The following is a 23,258-nucleotide window of genomic DNA, read 5'->3' as shown; positions in this document are numbered from 1 at the left end:
GTGTGTGTTTTGAAACATATCAATATTGTTTACCAAATTCTGAACTGATCTTGAAACTCATCTTGTCAGTAGAAATGATGATGTAAATTTTTGTTGTATATATAATATAATATATCCTAGATACGTTCATGTACATTGTATGTAGCCTATATAATAAATGATATATTCTGCGGAGTATACCATAATCCTACAATTTACAATTCGTAGTGAGTAAGATGATGTATATGCCATGTTCCGTCTTAGTTTGTTTCGCACATCTAAGTTATAGTAATTTGAATCTTTGTGAAAAAAATCAACATGCAAATTATTAGGGTTGGTTTATAGAAAAAAACACCATGCAAATTATTAATCAAAGTTTAGCGCATATTATAAATGTGTTATTCCCTATGTATAAATATATACTCAAAAGTCTCAAACACGTAATGAATTAAACAACCGTCCAAGCATATAATTTTATGTTAAGTGAAGTGAAGTGCAGTGAAATAGTTACGAACTTTTCGGAAAGCGTCTCAACGATTGTTAATTATCAAGCATTTACCCTTAACATGGTACTTTCTTTTGCTTTTGCATGTGTGTCAACGTCATATTCAGCATCTTCTCGGACTAAATTTGTAAAATTCTATAGTCGCTCTTTAATGAGTTAATTATATATATATTAAACCTTGGCTTATGGTGTGACTTATACCCAATTGCAATTGGCTACTCAAGATTAGCTTTCTATCAATTTTTGTTTCCAAAAAAACGTATAGGTTACGACTTATGAATGTGGAACGTAAACGTTAATGAACTATTTTCCCGAAAAGAGCACTGTATAACAGTAGATGCCTAACGTCCAAGTGTGGCTAAGCATCATCTCAAAACTAGTTTCTTTGGGTCTAATCAAAACCGTTGTGGATAGATTCTGATCTATGAATGCATTATTTGGATCTGTGTCATTACGCGGACAAAACGTGTATTTCATAAAATGAACAGTTTGTTAATTTATATTTATGAAGCAGACAGGATTAGATGGGGTTGTGGTGTGTGACTTTTATCACGATGTGTAGTAAAAAACAAGTTTCCATATAATTTTTTTTTACCGTAGATGCACACCCTCTTGAGGGCATTCGTATTGGAGGACTACAAAGGTAATAAGTTTTGGTATCTCACAAACTACCGTAGATGCACACCGTACCCTTAATTTTCATAAAGTATAATCAAAACTATAGTGGATAGTTTCTTTTCAATGAAGAATACATTATTTGAATCTGTCGTTAAGTTGACAATACGTGCATATATTTCCAGACTTACATGCAATGAATAGTTTACATCTTTATTTGTATTTACGAAACAGACAGTATTAGATGGGGTTGCAATGGTTTTGTGTTGGTAGCGTGACGAAAACGACAACGTTTTTGTTTTGGAGAGCGATACGGAAAGTTACATGACAGGACAGTTGAGAGACTCATCGTTTTCTCTCAAGTGAACAGTAAAGTATGTTCCCTTTTTTTTCTTTTGCTTTAATATTTGGGGTCACAGATCTGTCTCTTTTACCCCATTTACTCAAATAAACAACACATCCATCAAATCCAAGTCTTGTCGGTTACGTACTCAAACCCCACATTAACCATGCTTTCAAATTTATTTTACCATGCTTTAAACTGATTTCTAACGATGAAATCTTCAAGCAAGGAGTGGGTGGGCAATTCGGCATACGAGCCATATCATCGAATGAGGAATGGATGAGCATATTAGTCATATTACTGGTTTTGATTTGATATCCATCTCATGTTTCGACATTTTGGGTATACAAAATAGATATTTATCCCGATTTGTTTCAAAGTTTTGGGTATCGGAAACTACGAATGTGGTGGATAAAAAAGTTGTCACAAACAAAAACGGTATAAAATTTAATGTATTGAATAAAATAAATTCATGTTTTTTATACGACAATATTGGCATATATATCCATCCAATCGAATTTTAGAATTCTAGTAGATTCCACTTTTAATTTTACAAATCTTTTTTCGACAGCCAGAATCATGCAACATTAAATTATAATATATTTACTACATTACTAGTCCTACCACATAGTCATATAGTTTGAATATTTAATTATTTCATTAAAATCATAATTAAAAAAAAATAGATTGTGATGTGAATAGTTGATATAAAGAATTTATGTTTTCTAGTATATATCAATATATGTATATAATGATTCCATAAGCTCATACATCGTTTATTGTTGTTAGAATATTCTTGAATTTTTCTATTCTACAGTTTACATTACAATACTATTGAGGCACATGGTTAACTAATAATGTTTTAACCTACCTTGAGCTGAAAACAAATCCTAGACTTGTTTAAATGTCAACAACACTTGGAAAAAAATTGCATCGAAAATCTCTACCGTTTCCATATGTAAAACAATGATTTCGCATACATATTAAAAACTTATTCATAACAGAACTTCAAGACTTGTTTCTAATCCCAACGATGCTTTACGTAAAGTATTTTGAAGTTTTTGGAAGAACAAGAAAAAATATGGAAGCGTTGACGAGAGATAGTTGGAGAATATGCAAAAAAATAAAATAAAACAAATAATTTATGATGTGAGAAAGAAATGTGGATCTCAATGATGTTGCTGTGTGTTGGCTGGCATATTAAACCATCACCATCTTCATGTGCATCCAGACGTCACTCTTCACCTCTCTATCCAATTATTTCAATTATCTTCATCTTGTACTAAAGTAGATATATTTACAAAATGGAGTTTCGAAAGTTTATCTTTTAAAATACTTTTTCAGTTGTATAAATATATTGAATAATTTACGAAGAAAAAAATAGAGATATGAGTTTATGTAAAGGGTTTGGAACAAATTTGTACTAACAAGCATATATTTTCTAACAAATTAAGATGGATTTTTTTTTTCTTTTTCGAAAAAACACCATCAAATATATCGAAGAAAGAGACACAAAAAGTATACATTCACAAAATGAGAGGAATTTGCTGAAAGTTTGTTACAAAAGAGACAAAAGAGCTAAAACACTTAATAATTGGAAAAAAAAAACACCAATTAGCAACTTAACAAATGAGGATCTTACACTTAAAAAGATGTGATATTAAAGAAGAAAAATTCTAAGAATCTAAACCAAGTGGTTCCCATCTAGGAACTCTCTTACTGAAGAACCTCCCAATAACTCTGGAATCAAGAATCTCAAGAGCTCCTCCAGATTTAACACATCTTGGAGTCTTATACTGATTCAAAGATGATCCTTGTGAGACACAAAAATCCATTAACGAATCAAACGTGCCCAAACTCACAACTCTAATCTCCAGTGGCCCAATCGATTTATCTCTGTTCCTGCACCTTCTGTACACGTAATCCAAACAATCCTCAACCTCAGAGCAACAATCCTCCATTGTCTTGTCGTCTAGCTTTGGTGGGTCGTTGCTGTAACGTGGCTTTAGCTCCCAGAAGAGCACGTAATGCCCTGGGATTGATGACGTGTCCGCATAGCTCGTGTACTCCATGAGTAAGAGGCTTGAAGGCTGTTGTAGATGGTTGAGTTTAGCTTGTGTCACCGCGTTTAGTAGATCTTCCTCGCTAGTTTTGTCAGTGTCGATGCTTAGTACAACGTTTCTTCGCTGCACGAAACGGAATTGAGGCGCTTTGTTGTGGAAGCCGGTCACTTTTAGAATATCACCAACTCTGTATCTGTATAAACCTATATACAAAAAACAAAGGGATTTGTTACTTGTGTTACAAGTTACTAAATCCTTTTTAGGAAGCCCTAGAATTATATACTATAGATTATGTTCGTGTAGAGACGCACTGACCTGTGAATGTAGTAATGACTATTTCGTAATATCGACCGACTTCGACATTAACAAGATCGACAATAAGATCTTCCTTGAGAGCATCCTCGTCATCAGTGTTAGAATGCGATGCAAAGTTAATCTCTTCGTGGGATTTGTCGTCAACGGGCAAGAACTCGAAGTAAGCCATGTTAGGAAGAAGGGTATAGGAAACATCGGCAGGATCACACAACGGATTAAGGTTGATACCAAAGTAACACTCAGAGGAAGCATACATGGTTGAAACCAACGGTAAACCTCCGCTATAAAACTCTAGCGTCGGAATGTATTGAGCCATCGAACCTGTGACAATCACTTCAACATACTTAGCCTTAGGCCATAGCTTCCTCAAGATCCCTTCCCACGACTTCTCAGCACACTCACTCTCAATTTCATCAGCTAGTTCTTGATTTGGGCCATTAAGGATCGACAAGACCGAGTCTCTGCAGGAGTCAGTGATCCAGCTAGTGACAGTGCCGGTTCTAATGTCTGCGCAAAGCTCTTTGTAATGATCCTCCAAGAACTTGACCGCTCGAAGAAAGGCAGAGGCAAAGACAGCTCCGACTCTTAGGACATGAGATCGCTGGACTAGACCGCAGAGAAGCTGGCAGTACATGCTCTGTTTGCTGTCTTGACAAAGAATGGTCTGGTCAGGGCTAGTGTAGACGTTATACTTGTTGAATGGTCGGTTCCTAAAATGTTGACTTTTGTAATAGCTGGTCAAAACAGGACGCGCCATAAGACCTGAAAGAGTCTTGATCTCTGGTTTTATGAATAGAAGATACATCCCTTTTCCTTCATCTAGCCCATTCACATATCTGCAATTTTATTTACGTAACACAATCCATTAACAAAAAAGTTTATCTTCACTGTTTTATTAGTCCGAACAAAGAAGACAAATATAATTTACATTATGTTCTTTTCTTATTGTCCTATAAATATTCAAACTGCAAATTAAGAAAAAGTCGTTTTATTTGCTATAACTTATAACCAAACAAAAAGAAAACAAGTGTGTTCAATAAAATAATTAAAAACGTTTTTGAATATTTATGTTGTAAAAAGAGAGATAATGCACTAAAGAAAACTAAACTAAATATTGTTTTTACTTAACTTAAAGAAAAAAATAGTTTGTAAAACATGAAGATATTTGTTATTGTAAAAACTACAGTAATTTATTTACTTGTTCATGATAGGCACAAGCATGCTGTAGAAAAATGTCTTCCTCTCCAATTCTTCAGCTGTAGAAGGCATCAACTTCGGTTTTCCTGCAGAAGTCCCCGAGCTGTGTATCCAAATATTTACTCAAACTATTAGTAAACGTAACAAAAAATGTTTTTGTAAATCTTTGGTTGAAATTTGACTATACTATATTATGTATAATACCTAGTGAGGAGTTCTGTGATGGGCTGAGCGGAGACGATATCAGAGGATTCTCCATCGGCGATTCGTTGAATAAAAGGCTTTATGTCGTCGTAATTCACCACAGGGACTTTGTTTCTGAAGCTTTGTAGATTCTTGTCGGATTCTCCGTCAAGAAATGCTCGGAGATATTGTGTTCCGGAGTTTTGTGAGAGTATTTGGTGGAGAACTTGTTGTTGAATTGCCTCTGCATTTGTTGTTAGATCCTCGAGAAGCTTGAGACCAGCTTCTGTATCATTTGGGTCGTAACTTGGTATCATTGTGTCTGAAAGCAGACACAAACAAGGTTATGTTTGTGTTGCGCAATGATGAGTTCAAACCAGAAAAAGAAAAAAGAGAGAGAGACAGAGAGAGCTTTTGTTTTTTTTTTGTTTTAATTTTGTTGTGGAGAGAATCACTTCTTCTCTGTTCTTGAAGGTGTTGGTTTGGTGTGTATGAGGAGAAGGATGAAGAAATGGTTATATAATAAATTGGGAAATGATTAGATAATTATTAGAAAAATATTTTTGAGAGGTCCTACAACACACATGGCCTTGTCTAGTTAGAATGAAGCTATTGTTGGTCAATATTACCTGTGCAGGCTTTCCCCCTATTATATTTTTATATATGTTATTTTTGTTTTTGTTTATTATCATATTTGTTTATATGTTGTTTAATCCTCCAATCAAGCTCTTTCTTTATGATCAGTTGAATAATATCAATCCAATCATATTCACAAGATTTGCATATGTCTGCAAAAAGATATATACTCACTTGGTCTTCACTATACTCATCTAAATAATATTATTGGCTCTTAGATTTTATTTAGGAACTCCTTGAAGCCTTTATAAAAACTCACATGCAAATTTTTCAAGAAAAAAGATATATTAAAAAGAAGTATGATTGCTTCAGTTAACAGACTATTCTTTATATGTGGCTATGGAGTTTTCATTTGCATGTTGTTTTTAACATGTAATTTCGCATTGCTGTGAAATATTACACAACCATTATTCAAATTCCACAGACATATGTTAGTTTGTATGCCTATATATATAAATATTAACCTCATTTATGTGCGATAATTGGACTCCATATATAATAATCACAAGTTTGACTTATGGCAATCAAGATTAAGAGAGAGGGGGATTGTTAAGATTGTTATGATAAAGTCATCATCTTGGTGATGCAGATCCAAATGCATATGATAGGGTCGTTACGTCGATATACATATATTATAAGTAGACCAATTGACTAATTAACCATATATGATGAAAATTACAGCATAAAATAACATGCAACAACTTAATTCAATTACGGAAAATTAGAATAACATGGGATATTCGGATTAGGTTAATGTATAGGTCTTAGTGGTGACGAGGAAACAGATGTGAAAAGAGAGAAGAAGCGTGAGAGAGATGTGTTCGATGATCTTTTTTTTTCTCGTGAACAAATTTCATTCAAATACGTTATGTCATACATTTTAGGCATGTTCCATCCATTCCTTTGCTTTAGGCTTTTTCTATTGCTTCCTTTATTTTGGTTAGTTAGTCTTTCAATGATCAAAATTAAAATAAAAACTTGTCGTTAACGATTAAGTTGATTTGATTAAATTTATTCATTTTCTTCCAAACATTTGTTTATATTTCATGATTATATCTATTATTCCACTATATGTACAATAACAATATAAATTAAATAACTAAGATATGAATCTCGTTTAGGATTTTTTACGAAACGGGCCTATACTCAAATTAGTTTTATAAGTTTTAGGAGTTTATATAAAGCAACACAAGTCATGTATCTTTTCTCTGAAAGAGGACGATGAAGGAGTATTAGTGCTATTCATTTTGGTCCCTGAATAATAAGCGCATACATTCATTGTGGATCTTAAATTTGCGGAGTGGACCTTACGACACATGTTTCACACATTTCTCTTAATCCCATTGGTTGCCTCATCAATAAATAAAATAAAGAAACTATAATAAACATAAAATCAATAATTTAAAATTTTCATTAGAAGTATATTTGAACTATGGAGTTATACGAGTTGATAATAGCTGCAGGTATAATTTGAACTATGAAATAATTTTTTTTTTCATTAGAAGTATAATTTCCGTAAAGAGAATGTATACTGATTTTGAATTTCAGAATAAATATGAAATATTAAAAACTATTCAACTCACAGAGATACGAAAGCGAGACTAGTTAAAGTTGCATTTTTTCCTTCCACAAATATATAGACCGGTCCACAAAATCTTTGAAGAGATGCAGGGCATACGCAATCTCTAAGACCGACCAGCTTTATAGACATGCACTCTTTTGAATAATTTTCTAACCTTACTATTTTTGTTTTTAAGTATCAAAATCTTGAAATTGTTGGCAGAAATAACGAAGAAAAAATTGTCGAAATCTTTTGTCCCTTCGGGGATATCCAACAAATATAGAATAATACGGAAAAAGTTAGCATAGTTATTAAGCAAGGATAATATGGACACATAAAAACCATTAAAAAAAAGATGATACAGACAAATTGAGAAACTTTCCAATTTTTTATTTATCAAATTATATATATGTTGTAGTTCTTTGTTCTTTAGTTTGTTTTCTAATAATATTTTCCGCGACGTAACACCCTCTTTTAGTTTCTTTATGTCATTTTAGGGTAAAACATCCCAAACACTAATTTGATATGGATCACTTCTTTGCAAATTGTGGTTCGAACCTTTCGAGTGATGATCTGTATCGTCTGGTCTCATTGTGAGTAAACTACTTTAAATACTTTGGTATATCCGTATATGATAATTATACACATGTACATTATATATATCTCTTGAATCTTCGCCATCTCATGTTCAAATTTAGCTAGAGATGGATGACTTAAGCCTCAAAAACAGATATTATAAACTGCTAATTAATTAAGGAAGATTATAAGAAAAAAGGCAAGAACTATTTTGTTTAGAAAATAATGGAAACAAAATCACAAAACAGGAAAAAAGAAAAAACATTTGTATACATTATTATTGTTCCAACTTCCAATTCCTTATTAAAGTATATGTCAACGGGATTCTAAGCATATTCATTGGAAACAACAGTCATGGTAGAAGTTAAAGGATCAAACGTTGGCTGTAACGTAAGTCATATATACACACTTATTAAAGTATGTTATCAAGTCAACAACAAGCCTGAGCCTAAAAATCCAAGGTTAAGAAGTTTTGGGTTTCAGGGTTCGTTGTATATTAAACGTTTACTGTTAGTTTAAATATTATGGTATAGTCGTATAGACGACGTATAGTGGTTAAAGAACCTTTTACTTTGAAAATTATCCACCACTTGAAGATGAACACATGAAATTAAAAGGAATAAGAAAGAAAAAACTGCTGATGGCCTGACGCAGTCGAACGTTTGAATTCCATACTATATATACGTAAGATTAAAGGGAATATTGTCGAAATAGGCATTATTTGGCAAGGAGTTTCGGATTTGGGCACTTTGTACAGGGAAACCAAACAGTAACAAAAATATCAGTTTCTGACTCTTTTGCCCTTCGCTGATTGAAGGGTTTTTAGACATAACGAAATAAGAGAGGGGGAGTTGATTACGACGACAGCGGTGGCTCGGGAGTTGTCTGAGAAGTGGCTGTGTTTGGGTCTGGAATTAGCGGTGGTGTCGTAACTGCTAGTGGCCGGTGGCTGACATTTATTTAGAACGGCTTCTCTAATGCTCCAGATCCCGAAAGAAAACTAAACCCTACTAGTTCGTAATCGGAGAACCCAAATACAATTATCTCAACAAGAAAACGTCAAAATCCAAAAAAACTGATGAATTCAAAAGGAGAAAAAAAGAAGAAAACTAAACCTTAATAGATAGTAAATGGAGAACCCAAATATTGTTTATGACATTTCGTCCAAAAAATAAAACACATAACATAGAAGAAGAAAGCTTCGAGCTTGGGCTGAAAACGAAGAAGAGAATGACGTCACCGAATGAAGGGTAGAACTGACTTTTACACAAAAGCAACAATGCCTGTTTTCGTAAGAAAACTCGAAAGTGCCTAAATCCGAAGACATTGCTAACACAAATGCCTTTTTTTTAATTAACTCAAGATTAAATAGACTTCTTACATATGTAAGAGTTTTTTTTTTTTTGATAACTCAGCTACTCGGCCGAGAAAACCATGTTAAATTTCGAATCTCCGTGACCAATACTATTCGAACTTAACCATTGGACCAAGACGACTTGGTTTAAGAGTTCTATTTCTCTTACTATCAAAAGAGAAAACTATTTTTTTCAAGACAATTTGTTTTGTTAATAACTTGTTTAAATATAGTGTTTTTCTACTAGACCTAATGGCCTAGTTAACCCCATAAAAGGAAGAGGGGTCGAACTCAAAATTCGAAAGAGCTGATGGTCATGGTCTAGATAATAGCTAATTTTAGTGTTATACTTGAGACAATACCAGTATCGAATCGGAGACATGGTGGAGAAGCAAGATAGATGGGACCGCAGACGTGTGAGATTGATTAATTGAGGAAGTAAAACTTACGAATCTCAAATTCCAAGTTTACCCACCAGTCTCAAAACTCAAAAGTTTTAAAACTAAATGAGAACATCATCTATTTCCCACACTTATATGTTTTATTTCTAGGGCATGTAAACACATAGCATATCTATTAATTCTAATATTTTAAATGTTAATGGTATAACTGAAAACAAGTCTATACATTTTTTTTTTTCAAACTACATTTTCTAAATCGACTTAGACAATTTAGCATATCCACTTTATTGTTTTCTTCTTAGACTAGAAGAAAGTGGAAACTTACTTCGTTTCCTTTTAAGAAACATATATTAATTTAGAAATTCACAATTTTTTTTTTGTATGATGCATTCTTGTCTTCCAAAAGTACCTTCCCACTTTCCTTCAATATCAATCAACAAAATGACGTGTAATTAAAAAAAACTATATTAATAACTAAAATGTTACTATAGTGTATATTCGTTGATCAAGAAATAAATGTTACTTTATTATACATAATGGATTTTGGGTGCTCGTGGTCACACGAAAATTTGTAAACCATATCCGTAGTCCATAAGTTATTACTATCTCTACTTTTGTGTAATCGTATCTGAGTTCGTTATTCTCAAACCAAATTCAAATTAAGACGAAGAGATAATATCATAAAACCTTCGATAGGGTGCTTCCACCTCATTATTCTATAATATGTCGTGTATTCATAAAAACTCAACCTAAAATAATCTAAAGTGAAAACTTTTATGGAGTAGGCAACTTCAATTAATGTTAATACACATTAACAAAGTGGTATACGTTGCTTGGAATAGAAGAGACTGATCGATTTAGTACTCATTAATGCAGTAAGCACATCAACGATCCCAAAGTGAATAGAATTAGTTTAGTGTAAAGAGTTGTTTGGTTTTTGGTAAACGCCTTGAAGGCGAAAAGGGACTTAGTATTAATTAAATTGTTGATTAGGACATTTGTTCAGGGATTTGCTTAGATTTGGTCTTTAGAAGTCTTTTATTGCTCAGATTAACATAAAGTAAAATGAAAAAGCAAGTGTCTCTACGAGGGCACATGTAGTCTTGAAACGAGGAGAGGATTTAGGAGCGAAAAAAGGATGATTAAATTATAGCATAATGGTATATATGTTATCATCTCATCATAATCATAGTGACTAGCTTAAGCTTATATATAAAGAGAATGAGCTATGCGTTATATATAAGTAACCTTTGGATCGGAGCTAATGAACAAACCATGCATAGACCATTTTTACCCCATGTCAAGATAATGTTATATCACAGTTCGGACTGATTACAAGTTAAAACTAAAATTTTATTTTACTTTTATGTGTACATTTCTTTCGTAAATATATTATCAATTTATCATATATAAATTCACAACCGCAAATGCAACATTTTTCTGTTTTTGTTTTTGTGTTAAATATTATGGCCTAAAAATCTAAATGCATGTTTCAAATATTTATATATCATTGCAGCTATGACGATGGACAGATCAATACGTAAATATTAGAGACCAATCTTGAAGTTGCGGTTATCACAACGTACCAAGACATCGAGTTTCAAATTAATTGATTTGGACTGAACATAAATCCATAGCCGTCTGCCCAACTTGGAAACACAATTTAGAGCCTAGCTAAGTCAGCTTTATTTGTTAGAGCACACCCAACAAAAATGGGGTAGTTGAGGAGGTCACAGTATAAGTGAATTCGTAGAAGTTTCAGGTTTGATTTCACTTCGAACAAATTCGATGCACGTGCAACCACTTGAACTTCGGTCTGTATAGATTTTGTCAGAGGTGGGTTTGAGGGAACTTCCTAAACCAAGGAACTTGCTCACCTCGGATTAGCTGGACTTGACCCAAACACTAGTGACAATAAAAAAAGTGTCAAAGGGGGGAAGTGATAAGGCAATATGGTTCAAAGGACCACTTCATATATGCACACATCATCCATATACTTCATATAACCTACACTTCATATGTGCACACATCATCCATATACTTCATATAACCTAATTATCCACTAATCAGAATATAAGAAAAACCTACACTTTCAACTTGATGGGCTCTAACCTAACCGTAAGCCTCAAATACCAACCTTGGGTAAACCATAAATTTACCAAACTTCCGATCGAGGTCTGTGTCTTTTCTTTGATTTTACCTAACTGGTCTCAGTCCAGTGACGTTTCTTTGTTCGTCTATGTCCTATATCAGCTTTTCCTTAATGCACGCTTTAGCTCCATAAAGAAAAGAGTAAAAAACTGTGATTTATGCAAACTGAAAATATATGACTAGACTTAAAATTCTAATCCCTGTGAATGCTAAACTTTTTTTTTCGATAGTAAATGTGGTCAAATTTAATTAAAAATAATGTTAGGTACCCTATATCTATATCTTCGATTTTACCCAATTGTATGGGTCCAGTTATGTTTCATTGTTGGTCAAAACCACGTACCACACACTTTAGTCAAAATGTCCTAATTTATCGGTAATACTAACAACGGGCTCTCGCTTGAATACTCCATTATTAAAAGAAGTGGTAGAACCTCCAGATAAATCTAACACTAAATATGTTTTTCTTTTCTTATGACACTTGATCCAAGTGGTTCAAACACTAAACTAATGCAATCGGGTCAAACAAAGTTCCGACAAGTAGACTTTAAAAAATGTTGCATAATGCCCGAAACCAATAATTTCTCTTTGGCGTAGTGACCAAAAATTAGTTGGGAAATGTTAAAAAAAAAAAATGGGGCATAATAAGTTTTAAGGTTATTTAGTCGTTTGCCCCATGCGCGAGCTCCATCATGGAAAGATAAGAAAAAAAAAAGGATACAAAATATTTATTTTCTTTTTTTTTCTTATATAAATCGTATTATTATTTTGTCTTTTGACGAGACGAAAAAAACTATAAAATAGTAATCTAGAATTAGGGTGCATGTGAAAAGAAATATAAATTGGTTGACGAGATGTAATAGTTATAGAACATGTTGTTTCGGTTGGCCTTTTAACATCTCATAACCACAAATGAATTAACATTACATATAGTCAGACAAAAACCATTCCATAGATTACTTTATTTTCCAGAGCTTAAGTTTTGTGTCTTTATGCAAGAGTTAGGCAAGAGGACTTTCAGCACTCTAGACTTTCTCGGGAGTGTTTAACTTGTTGGACTCTCGGCACACGGTAAAGGTATGAAACGAGTGACCCTAGTGATTTTATAATAATAACTAGAATAAATAAAGGTCTATGTACAAAATCACCCCAACTTGAGTTAGAGAGTAGATTGTCACGAAAACACCAAAAACTTTCAAGCTCTTCTGATTGTACAAACTCCAATAACTGTACTAATCATGTCTAAAATGATTAAATCCAACACGCTGTTAATTTTAAGACGAAGAAGATTGTGGAATTGCCTTAAAATGATGGTGTGTTGCATGTGATCGTAAATGCATGTTAATTGTTAAATAAACGGGCACAATTTGTTTTTAATTTTTTTTTTCCGGAAAATATGTTAAAGAGAGTAGTAGTATTGGCCAACATCTAAATCCAAATTTTTTTTAACGAAATTTTAGAGACTGTATTCAACCTTAGATTTCATATGATTTGAGGTTTACCGAGTTTTTTTTAATGAGTTTTTATATAATTTTGAAGATTTTGGATGAATTTAGAAAATTTGTTATAATTTATAGTAAAATCTTTCCAAATCCCACTTAAAATTACGAGATTTAAAATTTTGTATTTTTAACCAGAAACAATATTCAACCTTCTCAAGTTATTAGAAAGTAATCCTTTAAATATAAAACTTTATTGAACTTTTTAAACCTCATAACTAAATAATATAAAATTTGTTATTTTAACACAAATGACCAAATTAATTGTTCACATAAGGGGAGTCCATAAGCAGAAAAAAAAGTTCTTCTATAGGGCCAAAATACTCAGGCCCATTTGGACTACCGTTTTGCAACGACGATTCGACTAGTAAAAAAAAAAAAATCAAAGTGTACATACTTTGGGGGAAAAAGCGAAACGTCTCATACTTCTTTACTAATACCAGTTGTGCCCCTCCTCCTCCTCCTCCTCCAATCAAAAGATTTTTGGTTTCCCCAATTTGAGTAAAATCTCTCTCAATCTTTCTTTTTAGCTTCCATCGGTTTTTTAAAACATCTCAGAGTTGTGTCCCAACCGCTTCGCAATTAGGGTCTCAAGTATCACATAATCATCATCTCCGTTTTCCTGTTTCAATCGATCTCTGTTTTTTCAGGTAACCATTGATCTTTGCCTAATTTCACGATTCTTTGATTCGGATTTGTTTGATTCGTAAAACTGTTGATGAACAAATCTGTTAACGAGCAATCAATTATTATATTTATAATAACTTGATTGAATTGTCTTTAATTGGATGATCAGTTGATTGATTGATTGAATTGAGTTTGCTTTCGAATTGGATTTTGAAATTGGTATTGTCGATCAGGAAGCTAGATAGAGGGAGAGAGAGAGAGAGAGAGAGAGAGTTTAGTGAAAGTGAGGATGCAGAATCAGAATGATATGGTGAAGGATGAAGCTGAAGTAGCTGCTGCTTCGATTAAGTGTGAAGAATGGGGAACTTGTTCATCACTGGAAGATGCTTCTATGGATCAACCGTCTTTTCAAGAAGATGAATCTGCTAAAGTTCCTTATGTTGGTGATAAGGTTTGAGACCTAATCTTATCACATCTTTATGTAGAATTCATCTCCTGTTTCATATTTTCGTGTTTCTTGGGATCTACATGAAACTGTCAATCTTGCTCTGTTCTTTGAACTAATCTTTTTGCGCATTTGTATTGCAAGTGAAACAAAAACTGCTCTCTAAAAGGAACAAACCTTTTCATGTTTTAAACTTTTAAAAAAGTTTGATGCTTGCTTTTTGGTTCATTGCTGTGCAGGAACCTCTCTCTAGTTTAGCTGCAGAGTACCAATCAGGGAGTCCCATTTTGCTTGAGAAGATCAAGGTTTCCTTTCTTTCTGTTTCTTCTTTGTTTTTTTTGTCTGTCGAGGTTGTTGCTTTCAGTTTTTTCTTATAATATTATCATGTTTGCAATGCCTGTAGATACTGGACTATCAATATATCGCGATCCGGCGAACAAGAGGCGATGGAAATTGCTTCTTCCGAAGTTTTATGTTCTCTTACCTTGTATGTTCTCATAATGTCTTCAAATTTTTCTCAAGCTTTTTGTTTGTGTTGTTACGGTTTTTGGATGCTGTTTTGCATAGACGTGGTTTGTATCTCTAGCTAAACTTGTTTTTTCCTTTCTACTTTACTTGCAGGAGCATATATTGGAATCACAAGATCGTGCTGAAGTCGATCGTATCAAGGTCAATGTTGAGAAATGTAGAAAGACTCTGCAAAACTTAGGTTATACAGATTTTACATTTGAGGACTTCTTTGCGGTAAATTAACCACCTTATTTTCGAGATTTGTTTTCTAGTGTCTGCCGTTTAAATTTGTTAATATTATAACGAAATGCTCAATTTTGTTTTTCGTAATGATACAGCTGTTCCTTGAGCAACTTGATGACATTCTCCAAGGAAGTGAGGAGTCTATAAGGTAGATGACTGTTTGCCTAGACGGATTTTTAATTGGCATTTGAGTTTGATTTCGGATTTGGTGTGATAAGTTCTGACTTCCATGAATGGCACAAGTCTCTTCTCATAGTATCTCATCCTTTTTGCAACTATCTTTCTCTTACAGCTATGATGAGCTCGTTAATAGAAGTAGAGATCAGTCAGTCTCAGACTACAGTAAGTTGCTTTAATTTTCTTTAGCATTGCTCTGATTTCTTTGGCGATGCATATCCAACTGTACATAGTGTTGACAAATTTTGTTGTTTTAGTTGTAATGTTCTTCAGGTTTGTTACGGCTGGTGATATACGAACGCGTGCTGATTTTTTCGAGCCCTTTATAGCAGGCTTATTAAACACAACAGTGGATCAGGTTTGTACACGCTTACTATGTTGTGGAAGTCTAGCCACTTGGTGATATATTTGAAATTTCTTCATGCGTCTCTGTGACATTTCTGTCAATTTTAAAGTCTTTCAGTAACAATAACTTACTATTACCTCTGAAATTTTTTGTTGGTGGTACGTTTCTAGTTCGCCATTGTAGCATTATGCAGAAATATATAACAAAAATGATGTAGGTTAGTTTAGAGATGCATTTACAATGTACAAAATTTCATCAAAACTGGATGCTACCAAACTCGCTTGCTTTGTATGGGATTATTCAGTGTCGTGAGACGCTAAGTCGCTTGCACTTATGCTTAAACTAAAGATTCTATAGAAAGCTCTGAATACCTCTTACTAGATTGTTAGAGCATAGGTGAATGCAAAGTATTAACACTAGTTTGTTATAGTTTTGCAAGTCCTCGGTCGAACCAATGGGGGAAGAGAGTGACCATATTCACATAACCGCTTTGTCAGACGCGCTTGGTGTTGCAATCAGGGTTGTGTATCTTGACCGTAGCTCATGTGATAATGGAGGCGTCACTGTGAACCATCATGACTTTGTTCCTGTGGGCACTAATGAGAAAGAAGAAGCTTCAGCACCTTTTATAACCTTGTTGTATCGTCCAGGCCATTACGATATCCTCTACCCCAAGTCATCTTGTAAGGTATAAACACGATATCGACATATGAATCTCTTCCTTTTAGATTTTTCCTGGTTTAAGTTGATGATTGTGCTGTAACGTACAGGTATCCGAGAATGTGGGGAAATGATCATTTGATATATCATAAAACCCATTAGAAGATGTTTACAAAAAACTTTGGTAGTATGGATTCATGTGGATGAAACCATGGAACAATCAACAATTACATCATCTATTTGCTCCTGGATTATGATAAAAGAACCCTTTTTGCAACATTGATATATAATGGACCGTCTCTTTACTTTGATCTTGCCTAGCTTGTATTTTCATGATAAATTCCTTTGTAGTATTATTATTGATGAGCAAGTGGAACCAAAGGGTTTGCAATTTCACTAATGGTATAGTTCCAAGTTTGTTTTAATGGCCTGACTAAATCTCTTTAAAGTTTAAAATATGACAAAGAAAGCAAACCCTTTTGGAGTGTCCTTTATGGCAAAGAACAAGCAGATTGGCATGAATTTTCCTATCATTGGACGAGTTAAGGCTACAATTTTGATGCCGAAAAATGTGGGCTGCGCATGTTGGCTCATTGTGGACAGTGGATTCTTTCGACCATTTTATTAAAGTGGGGTGGGTTAAACCCCTTTGACACTCATAATTTATTAGTCTCGTTAAGTATATAGTACCCCCAAAAAATGTAACAGAAGAGTCCAAAAGATAAGTGTTAGTATCAATTCCGTATTTCCTTTGTTACAACCATCTAAAGACTATACTGTAGAAGTTCAGATTGTATAGTGTATATGTAGACGTCCCTTTTTTTGTTTGTCACTTTCTTCTTTGGAAGCTTGTCCCAAAACAAAAGAGAATCCGTTTATATCCCAAATGAAATCAAAATCAAACTTGGCACCATTGTTCCTCTAATTGAACAGTGCAAACTGAACATAAATCCAGTACTAGCTAGTAGTTGTAAAAAGGGTCAAAGTCACCCGCCATAGTAAAGGTAGACATGAGATTCACTTAGCTGTCTTGGACCTCCCATTAATCGATATATGCAATTCCCTTTATATTATCCAGTACACATATGTATTAGAAGTTGAACTTAATGTTAAAATGCATACTTTTCAGAAACAAAGAAGAATACAGATCTCTCAAACATGAGTTTTTGAAGTCTATTTCTGACTTTTTATTATAAATCTACCAAATATTGCCATTTAAGTACTTATACACATTTTTGAGTGTTTTTTTAATCATTTCTCACAGGACAAATTGTGAGCTCACGTTTGGGATTTTATAACCTAGCTAAAATGAAAGGGACAACAACTAAAGCGAAAAAGAGAAGAAAAAGTTTGAAGACAAAAGGTAAGAAATTTAGATGAGGAGAGGAAAAGAGGGTGTGATTGGTATAGGCATGTTCTCTCTTTGATTTAATAATTCCCCACTACACCTTACAAAAAAGACTCATACACACACTTGTTACCGTTACAATTTTCATTAAAGAAAAACTCAAATCCTTTCCTTTTGACCTACCCCTCTATCTCTCTCTTCCTCTTATACTATATAATTTTCCACTATTAGCATGTTAATATACATTTATATATTACACACATACAAATGAGACATAGTCACATGCATAGAGCCATAGACCAATACATAAAAGTGAAATATATTTGAAAATATCAGCCAGAAAAGTAAGGCTTTAAAAGGTGTATGGGGATCTTGTTTCTTGATATAGATATGTGAAAAATAAGAAGATTAGTAATTTCAATCAATTTCGTTTATAAAAGTAAGTTTACAAGTGTGTGTATGTAATTGCTCGTAATGATCGCATATCAAAATTTCGCTTTTATAAATGCCTATACTAGCTTTTCACTTTGTTGTACATATATGATGGAGTAGATTTTTGGCTATCAAAGAGTCCGAACTACTTCAGGACATGTGGCCGGCTGATCGGCGAAACTATTTCCAGAGAGTGTGACAAGTTACTCAAACATCTAGGAAGACATGGCACTCCATCATCTTTCAAGTGTCCCGTCCCAAGTGTTGAAATGATCTCCCATTTGGAATGTTCGAAAGTTGTATTATGATTATCAGATTATGACTTAGTTTTGTTTGACATATTATGATAAACAGTTACACTCTGACTTAATTGTCCCGCCAATCTCAATATTTTGTTTTGAACAATTCAAATTTAATAATAATAAGCTTTAAAAAAATGAATTACTACCATCATGATATGAAAATCTCCAAAAATTAAGAATATATTTACAGCTTACTTTGATCAAATATGATTTTTTCTTATATTTATGTAATTTACACTTTAATGTGGTGTATTTGGAATCCGACTAATTCAAATTAAATATCGAAAATGTGTTAACCCAAAGTGAAGCTAAACACATATATCACCCCAGAAAAATGAATAGCGTTTTTATCAACAAAAAAAAAAAAGAAAAAGAAAAAAGAATAGTGTAAACAAAATTGGTGGGTACCTTTCTTTAGAGCATGGGCATTGGTTAGGGACAATTTTTGGTCCCCCAAATTTAAAAGTATTATTTTGAAAGGTTCTTATTTTTAGTATGAACATTGGTGTCTATTTGTATTTGGTCCCCCAAATAAAATAATAATATTTTAAAAGTTACAAAAATTAACATTAACATTGTTATAACATAAGATTACCATCTAAACAAAGAGGAAACACAAGTGTGAGATTATTTTATAAAATACATACCAACTAAAATCCCAGCTGTGAGATGTAAAAGGCATAAATAAGAATCCATGATGGCTTGTTACCCGATCATTACTATAGAGACCTTTGCAGCACCCTTGCATAAATACAAGAAGAGTAATTCCAAAGTTAGCATCCAGTCTCTTCTAAAAAACAAATCAGATTAACAAAAAAGCAAGAATCTTACGGATTGTGTGTTACTGTGCTCCATTTGTCGGATCAACAAAAGAACCTGTAGGAACGAGACCTAAGTACAATAACAAGTTAAGGAATTCGCTAAAAAGTGTATCCATGTTATGATGGAATGGAAAAAGGTTAGAACATAGGATACAAAAGTGACCATCAATGTATAGTTCACAGCTTTGTTATAATAGACTTCAACGTTTACGGAGGTCGCATTCAGCGCCAAGGGAGAAAAACAATCTCCGTCATCATCTACTGCAGGACTTTACTATGAACTTTGATCTAAGGCCATTGATTCCTTGAGGCATTTCAAAAGCTAACTTTACTACAGTTTGGTGGTTTGAAAGGATAATCGGGAGGGAAGTGAATGGTAACGAGAAACACACCCCCTGAATACGGACTCTCTGCAGGACCCATTATTGTAGCTTGCCAATGAAACATGTCTTCAGCAACTGGACCTATAAATATCAATACAACTCAAGTTCTATTGATATTACTACATTACTCCTCTAACTCTGAGCAGTCTAATAATTAGCAACAGAGCACCTTTGTAATCTCTAGAACACTAAATATATGGCAGATTTGTGACCGCACATAATGGTTAATCACATAATGATCCAACAACAACAAGAAGAACTAATCAAGATAAAACTAGCTCTCTCTCTCTCTCTCTCTCTATGCGTTCCAATCAAACTAATCAAGATAGAACCAATCAATCAATCAATCAATCATCAACGATTTTAGTTACCTCATCTAATTAAGAAGAAGCGATTGCTCTTCAGTGAGACGTAGCTGGCTGTTCCTGGTGGTGATGAGATGATTTGGAAGGAACCGAAGCTTTGGGAACATCTGGTTGATATACTCTAAAGCTTACGAGTTTGAAGGAGAGAGAAAGATTGCAACACCAAACGGTGGGCGATGACTGCCGGCGACTGGGTTCAGATCGTGTGTGGCCACCGGACCCAAGACGAAGACGGAGACGGAGTCGAGATAGAAGAGAGAATTGGAGAACTTTCTCTCGACGACCAGCTTCCACGTGTCCAAGTACACGGACAAAAAACGTCCCCAAATAAGAACCGTTTTTTCGTAATTGGGATTTTATGATTTAAATTTAAATCCAAATAAATCAGGGGACGGACCGAAACTACGGCGTTGCCCATGGTCTTAGTAATCATAAAAATGGTTCACAAGTCATGCTATAGTTTTGTTTGGATCATATAATTACCTTAACGTAGGTTATATATAAGCCCTACATTTAACAAACAAATTGCGATGGAGAGTCAAAAGTTTAAATGAACTTTAAGTAAACTAATAATTTTTCAAAATAAGTGAATGTAGTAAGTACTAAGTAGTAGGGCAAACGACATTGGGACAATAAAGCAAGAGAAGAAGACACATATAAGAAAGGGCTCGGCTTTTAGTTAGTGTTTCCATTTGTAATTATTATGAATAAGAAAAAACAGTAAATCAAAGAAGAGGATAATGAGAAAATTGGGATATAAGAGACAAGACGTGAGAGGGTGGGGATGGGCCATTCCCACTCCTTTAGCCAACCCATAAAGGCAAAAGTTGTTTTTTGAGTTTCAGACCAAATGGACTCTGTCTCTTTTCCCTTTTTCATTTTTTTTTCTCTATTTTCAGTTCCCAACAAAATAGCTGTTCATATTAAAATATCCTCAAAGTTGTTTTTTGAGCAAGTTCTTGTCTTTTTATTCTTTTACATATTTATTGTTAAACATTGATTTACCAAGGTTTTTAATGGATGGCCTACCGCTACGGCAACCCGTGGTTAAAGATGGGAACAATCTCAACGACTGTACTTAGTCATCATTAATCGAGAAAACGATCCATTATATGATGTGTAAATTTGGGTAGATCTCTGTTTCTATTCCGATTCTATCTAGTAGAGTCCCTTATTTGCGTGTAGTAGTATATATATTTTTTAGAATGTGAATAAACAAGAAAAATTATTATCTACTTATTTATTTCGTCTTCCAATAAACCAAATACGTTGAAATAGACTATTACGTTATTCATAAAGCGTTACAGAACTATCTCATCTCTATAGAATTTGTTATGAAAAAAAAACCATTTAGTTGATATAACCAATAAAGAGCTTTTGCATCAATTAATTATTCAAAATATGTTGTTTTAATATCATAAGAAAAACATTGAAAAATGTTTATTGAAAAGAATATTGTTCTAAATCATTTTTTTAACTTTGTTGTCTTTGTTCCATTTGGTTTCTATGTTTCACCCCACTTGTTCGTCGTAGCCGCTAGCTAGTTCTTGTTATATTCCATTTTGTTATATCGCTAATATTTTGAGCCAAAACAAATAAATGAGATAAAATGACATATTTTCATCAAAGAAGATAAGATTTTCACTTAGAATTAGACTGTAAGAATTCAAACTCTTTCCTTTATTTCAAAAATTCACTAAAAATATATATTATACATGGAGCAATTACTAACCAAAGGCTTCGGCAATTGAAGAATGGGCGTGATTAAGAAATTGTATGTTAGGTTTTATATTTATTAAGATTCTTATGAACAATGAATATCATTTGTAAATAGAGAAACTAGAACTTTTAAAATGACATGGGTGACTTTAATACTTCAGAGGAGAATGTTAGGAACTAATAGGAGTAATTTCCGGCGACATTCTCGAGTGGGGAGCACTGTTACCTTGACCCCATCGTCATCATCATCACTATGATCCGTGATGGCTACGTTCATATAAGACGTCAAACGTGTGTCAATGAGCAATTATATCTCTCTTGAAAATCATCCTATAAAGCATTAAACGTTGTTCAGAAAGTTAAACATCGTATTGAAATATAAGAATGGTATGATCTAACCCTGTCAAATCAAATCATTCTTACAAAGATGTTTGATACTCTTGTTTATGTTTTCCATTTGATGCGTTCTTGTTCATGGAAACATTCGTTAGTTAATTGGGAAAAAAAACCACTGGGAAAAAGAACATTCGCTTAATAATAATAATCCATTAAGTTAAATCATTTGCGAGTCCTAGACACGTAGAGTTAGGTGTATTATCGTATTATCTTGTCCTTAATCAAAATACATGTGGCTCGATAAGTTACATCGTCGTCTTATGTTTTTGTTTGGAATTTCTATCTGAAGACCTAGAAAAAGAATATTTATCTTGTATTTTTTTCCTTTTCCTTGTTTATATCGGAAAGTTATTTAGCTTTTTTCTCAGCTTATATTTGGGTATAAAAAACACATCAAAAAGCTTCGACGAAGAATAAGAGAAAAGGTTTTAAAAAGACTTGGCTTACACTCAAAGTTCCCAAAAGCATAGTAGTATATACATGATTCTATACACATTCCCCCCCCAAAAAAAAACACAAAACTAGAGCATTAATAAACTTAACCACTTTTAAAATTTAAGGTAACAGTTTACCTATTTTTCAAACAAGTCGAGAAATAGGGATAAGTTTCTTAATTCCGAATTAAAAAAAAAAAATCGGCAATGGGTGCGTGGTGGAATGAAGAGGAGTTTAATTTAGTAAAACGAAAAAAAAACAGAAATGATTTGGCCTTGGGAAAGATGGAGAAAGCTTGGCGTGAAGCATCAAATTGGCTGTAAACAACGCACCTTTTGTTTGTATCTGTTTATCCATTTTGATCATCACTTGGGAGTGTACTATAGTAGTATTACTTTTGTTCATAGTGATGATATTGTATTTTTAAAAACTAAGATAACAGCAATGATTATTATGTATTATTTTTGACGTTCCACAACAAAATTTACCAACTGAATGTATATAATCGGAATAGACAATGACTAAAGAGTAACACACAATGAAGGTTCGTTTTCATACAAATGTAAGATATTTTCATGGAGGTACAAGTGACGATTATAAACTTAGATGCTGAATACTCCATAGTATTGACGATATAAACAGCAATGATTTTTTTTTTTTTTTTTTTTTTT

At 33.4% G+C, this 23,258-nt stretch overlaps 2 protein-coding genes and 1 long non-coding RNA gene across 5 annotated transcripts; 1 reads left to right on the top strand and 2 right to left on the bottom strand.

Annotated features, from left to right (window-relative positions):
• LOC104741420 (indole-3-acetic acid-amido synthetase GH3.17) lies at nt 2,949-5,651 on the bottom strand. Its single transcript, XM_010462285.1, has 4 exons — nt 5,222-5,651; nt 5,019-5,120; nt 3,821-4,656; nt 2,949-3,708 (listed from the first exon to the last, which is right to left on the bottom strand). Exons 1-4 carry the CDS (start codon nt 5,515-5,517, stop codon nt 3,119-3,121), a joined length of 1,824 nt encoding a protein of 607 aa, XP_010460587.1. The 5' UTR covers nt 5,518-5,651; the 3' UTR covers nt 2,949-3,118.
• LOC104741419 (ubiquitin thioesterase otubain-like) lies at nt 13,799-16,786 on the top strand. Of its 2 annotated transcripts, none has more exons than XM_010462284.2 (10): nt 13,799-14,028; nt 14,243-14,456; nt 14,690-14,755; nt 14,854-14,937; nt 15,072-15,194; nt 15,299-15,351; nt 15,496-15,545; nt 15,638-15,738; nt 16,157-16,414; nt 16,497-16,786. In XM_010462284.2, exons 2-10 carry the CDS (start codon nt 14,295-14,297, stop codon nt 16,518-16,520), a joined length of 921 nt encoding a protein of 306 aa, XP_010460586.1. In that variant the 5' UTR covers nt 13,799-14,028; nt 14,243-14,294; the 3' UTR covers nt 16,521-16,786. The 2 variants fall into 2 exon arrangements, with proteins under 2 accessions (XP_010460586.1, XP_010460585.1); XM_010462283.2 differs by having other exon boundaries at nt 14,239-14,456.
• Nucleotides 18,892-20,454, bottom strand: LOC104741418. 2 transcript variants are annotated; one of them, XR_760314.2, is made up of 4 exons: nt 20,044-20,454; nt 19,444-19,753; nt 19,300-19,359; nt 18,892-19,209 (listed from the first exon to the last, which is right to left on the bottom strand). It is a non-coding gene; the product is annotated as an uncharacterized LOC104741418 (long non-coding RNA). The 2 variants fall into 2 exon arrangements; XR_760313.2 differs by lacking the exon at nt 20,044-20,454 and adding an exon at nt 19,842-20,016.

This window comes from Camelina sativa, chromosome 14 (genome assembly GCF_000633955.1).
Source record: "Camelina sativa cultivar DH55 chromosome 14, Cs, whole genome shotgun sequence".
Taxonomy (NCBI): domain Eukaryota; kingdom Viridiplantae; phylum Streptophyta; class Magnoliopsida; order Brassicales; family Brassicaceae; genus Camelina; species Camelina sativa.
Note: the sequence above shows the minus strand (reverse complement) of the source record. Positions and strands in the feature narration are given on the sequence as shown.

Coding starts and splice junctions, on each gene's coding strand:
- LOC104741419 (XM_010462284.2), top strand. CDS start 14,295: ATGCAGAATCAGAATGATATGGTGAAGGATGAAGCTGAAGTAGCTGCT. Junction 15,195..15,298: donor CATTTGAGGACTTCTTTGCG/GTAAATTAACCA, acceptor GTAATGATACAG/CTGTTCCTTGAGCAACTTGA. Junction 15,739..16,156: donor TAAACACAACAGTGGATCAG/GTTTGTACACGC, acceptor AGTTTGTTATAG/TTTTGCAAGTCCTCGGTCGA.
- LOC104741420 (XM_010462285.1), bottom strand. CDS start 5,517: ATGATACCAAGTTACGACCCAAATGATACAGAAGCTGGTCTCAAGCTT. Junction 4,657..5,018: donor CTTGTGCCTATCATGAACAA/GTAAATAAATTA, acceptor ATAAAATTGCAG/ATATGTGAATGGGCTAGATG. Junction 3,709..3,820: donor AGTCATTACTACATTCACAG/GTCAGTGCGTCT, acceptor TTTTGTATATAG/GTTTATACAGATACAGAGTT.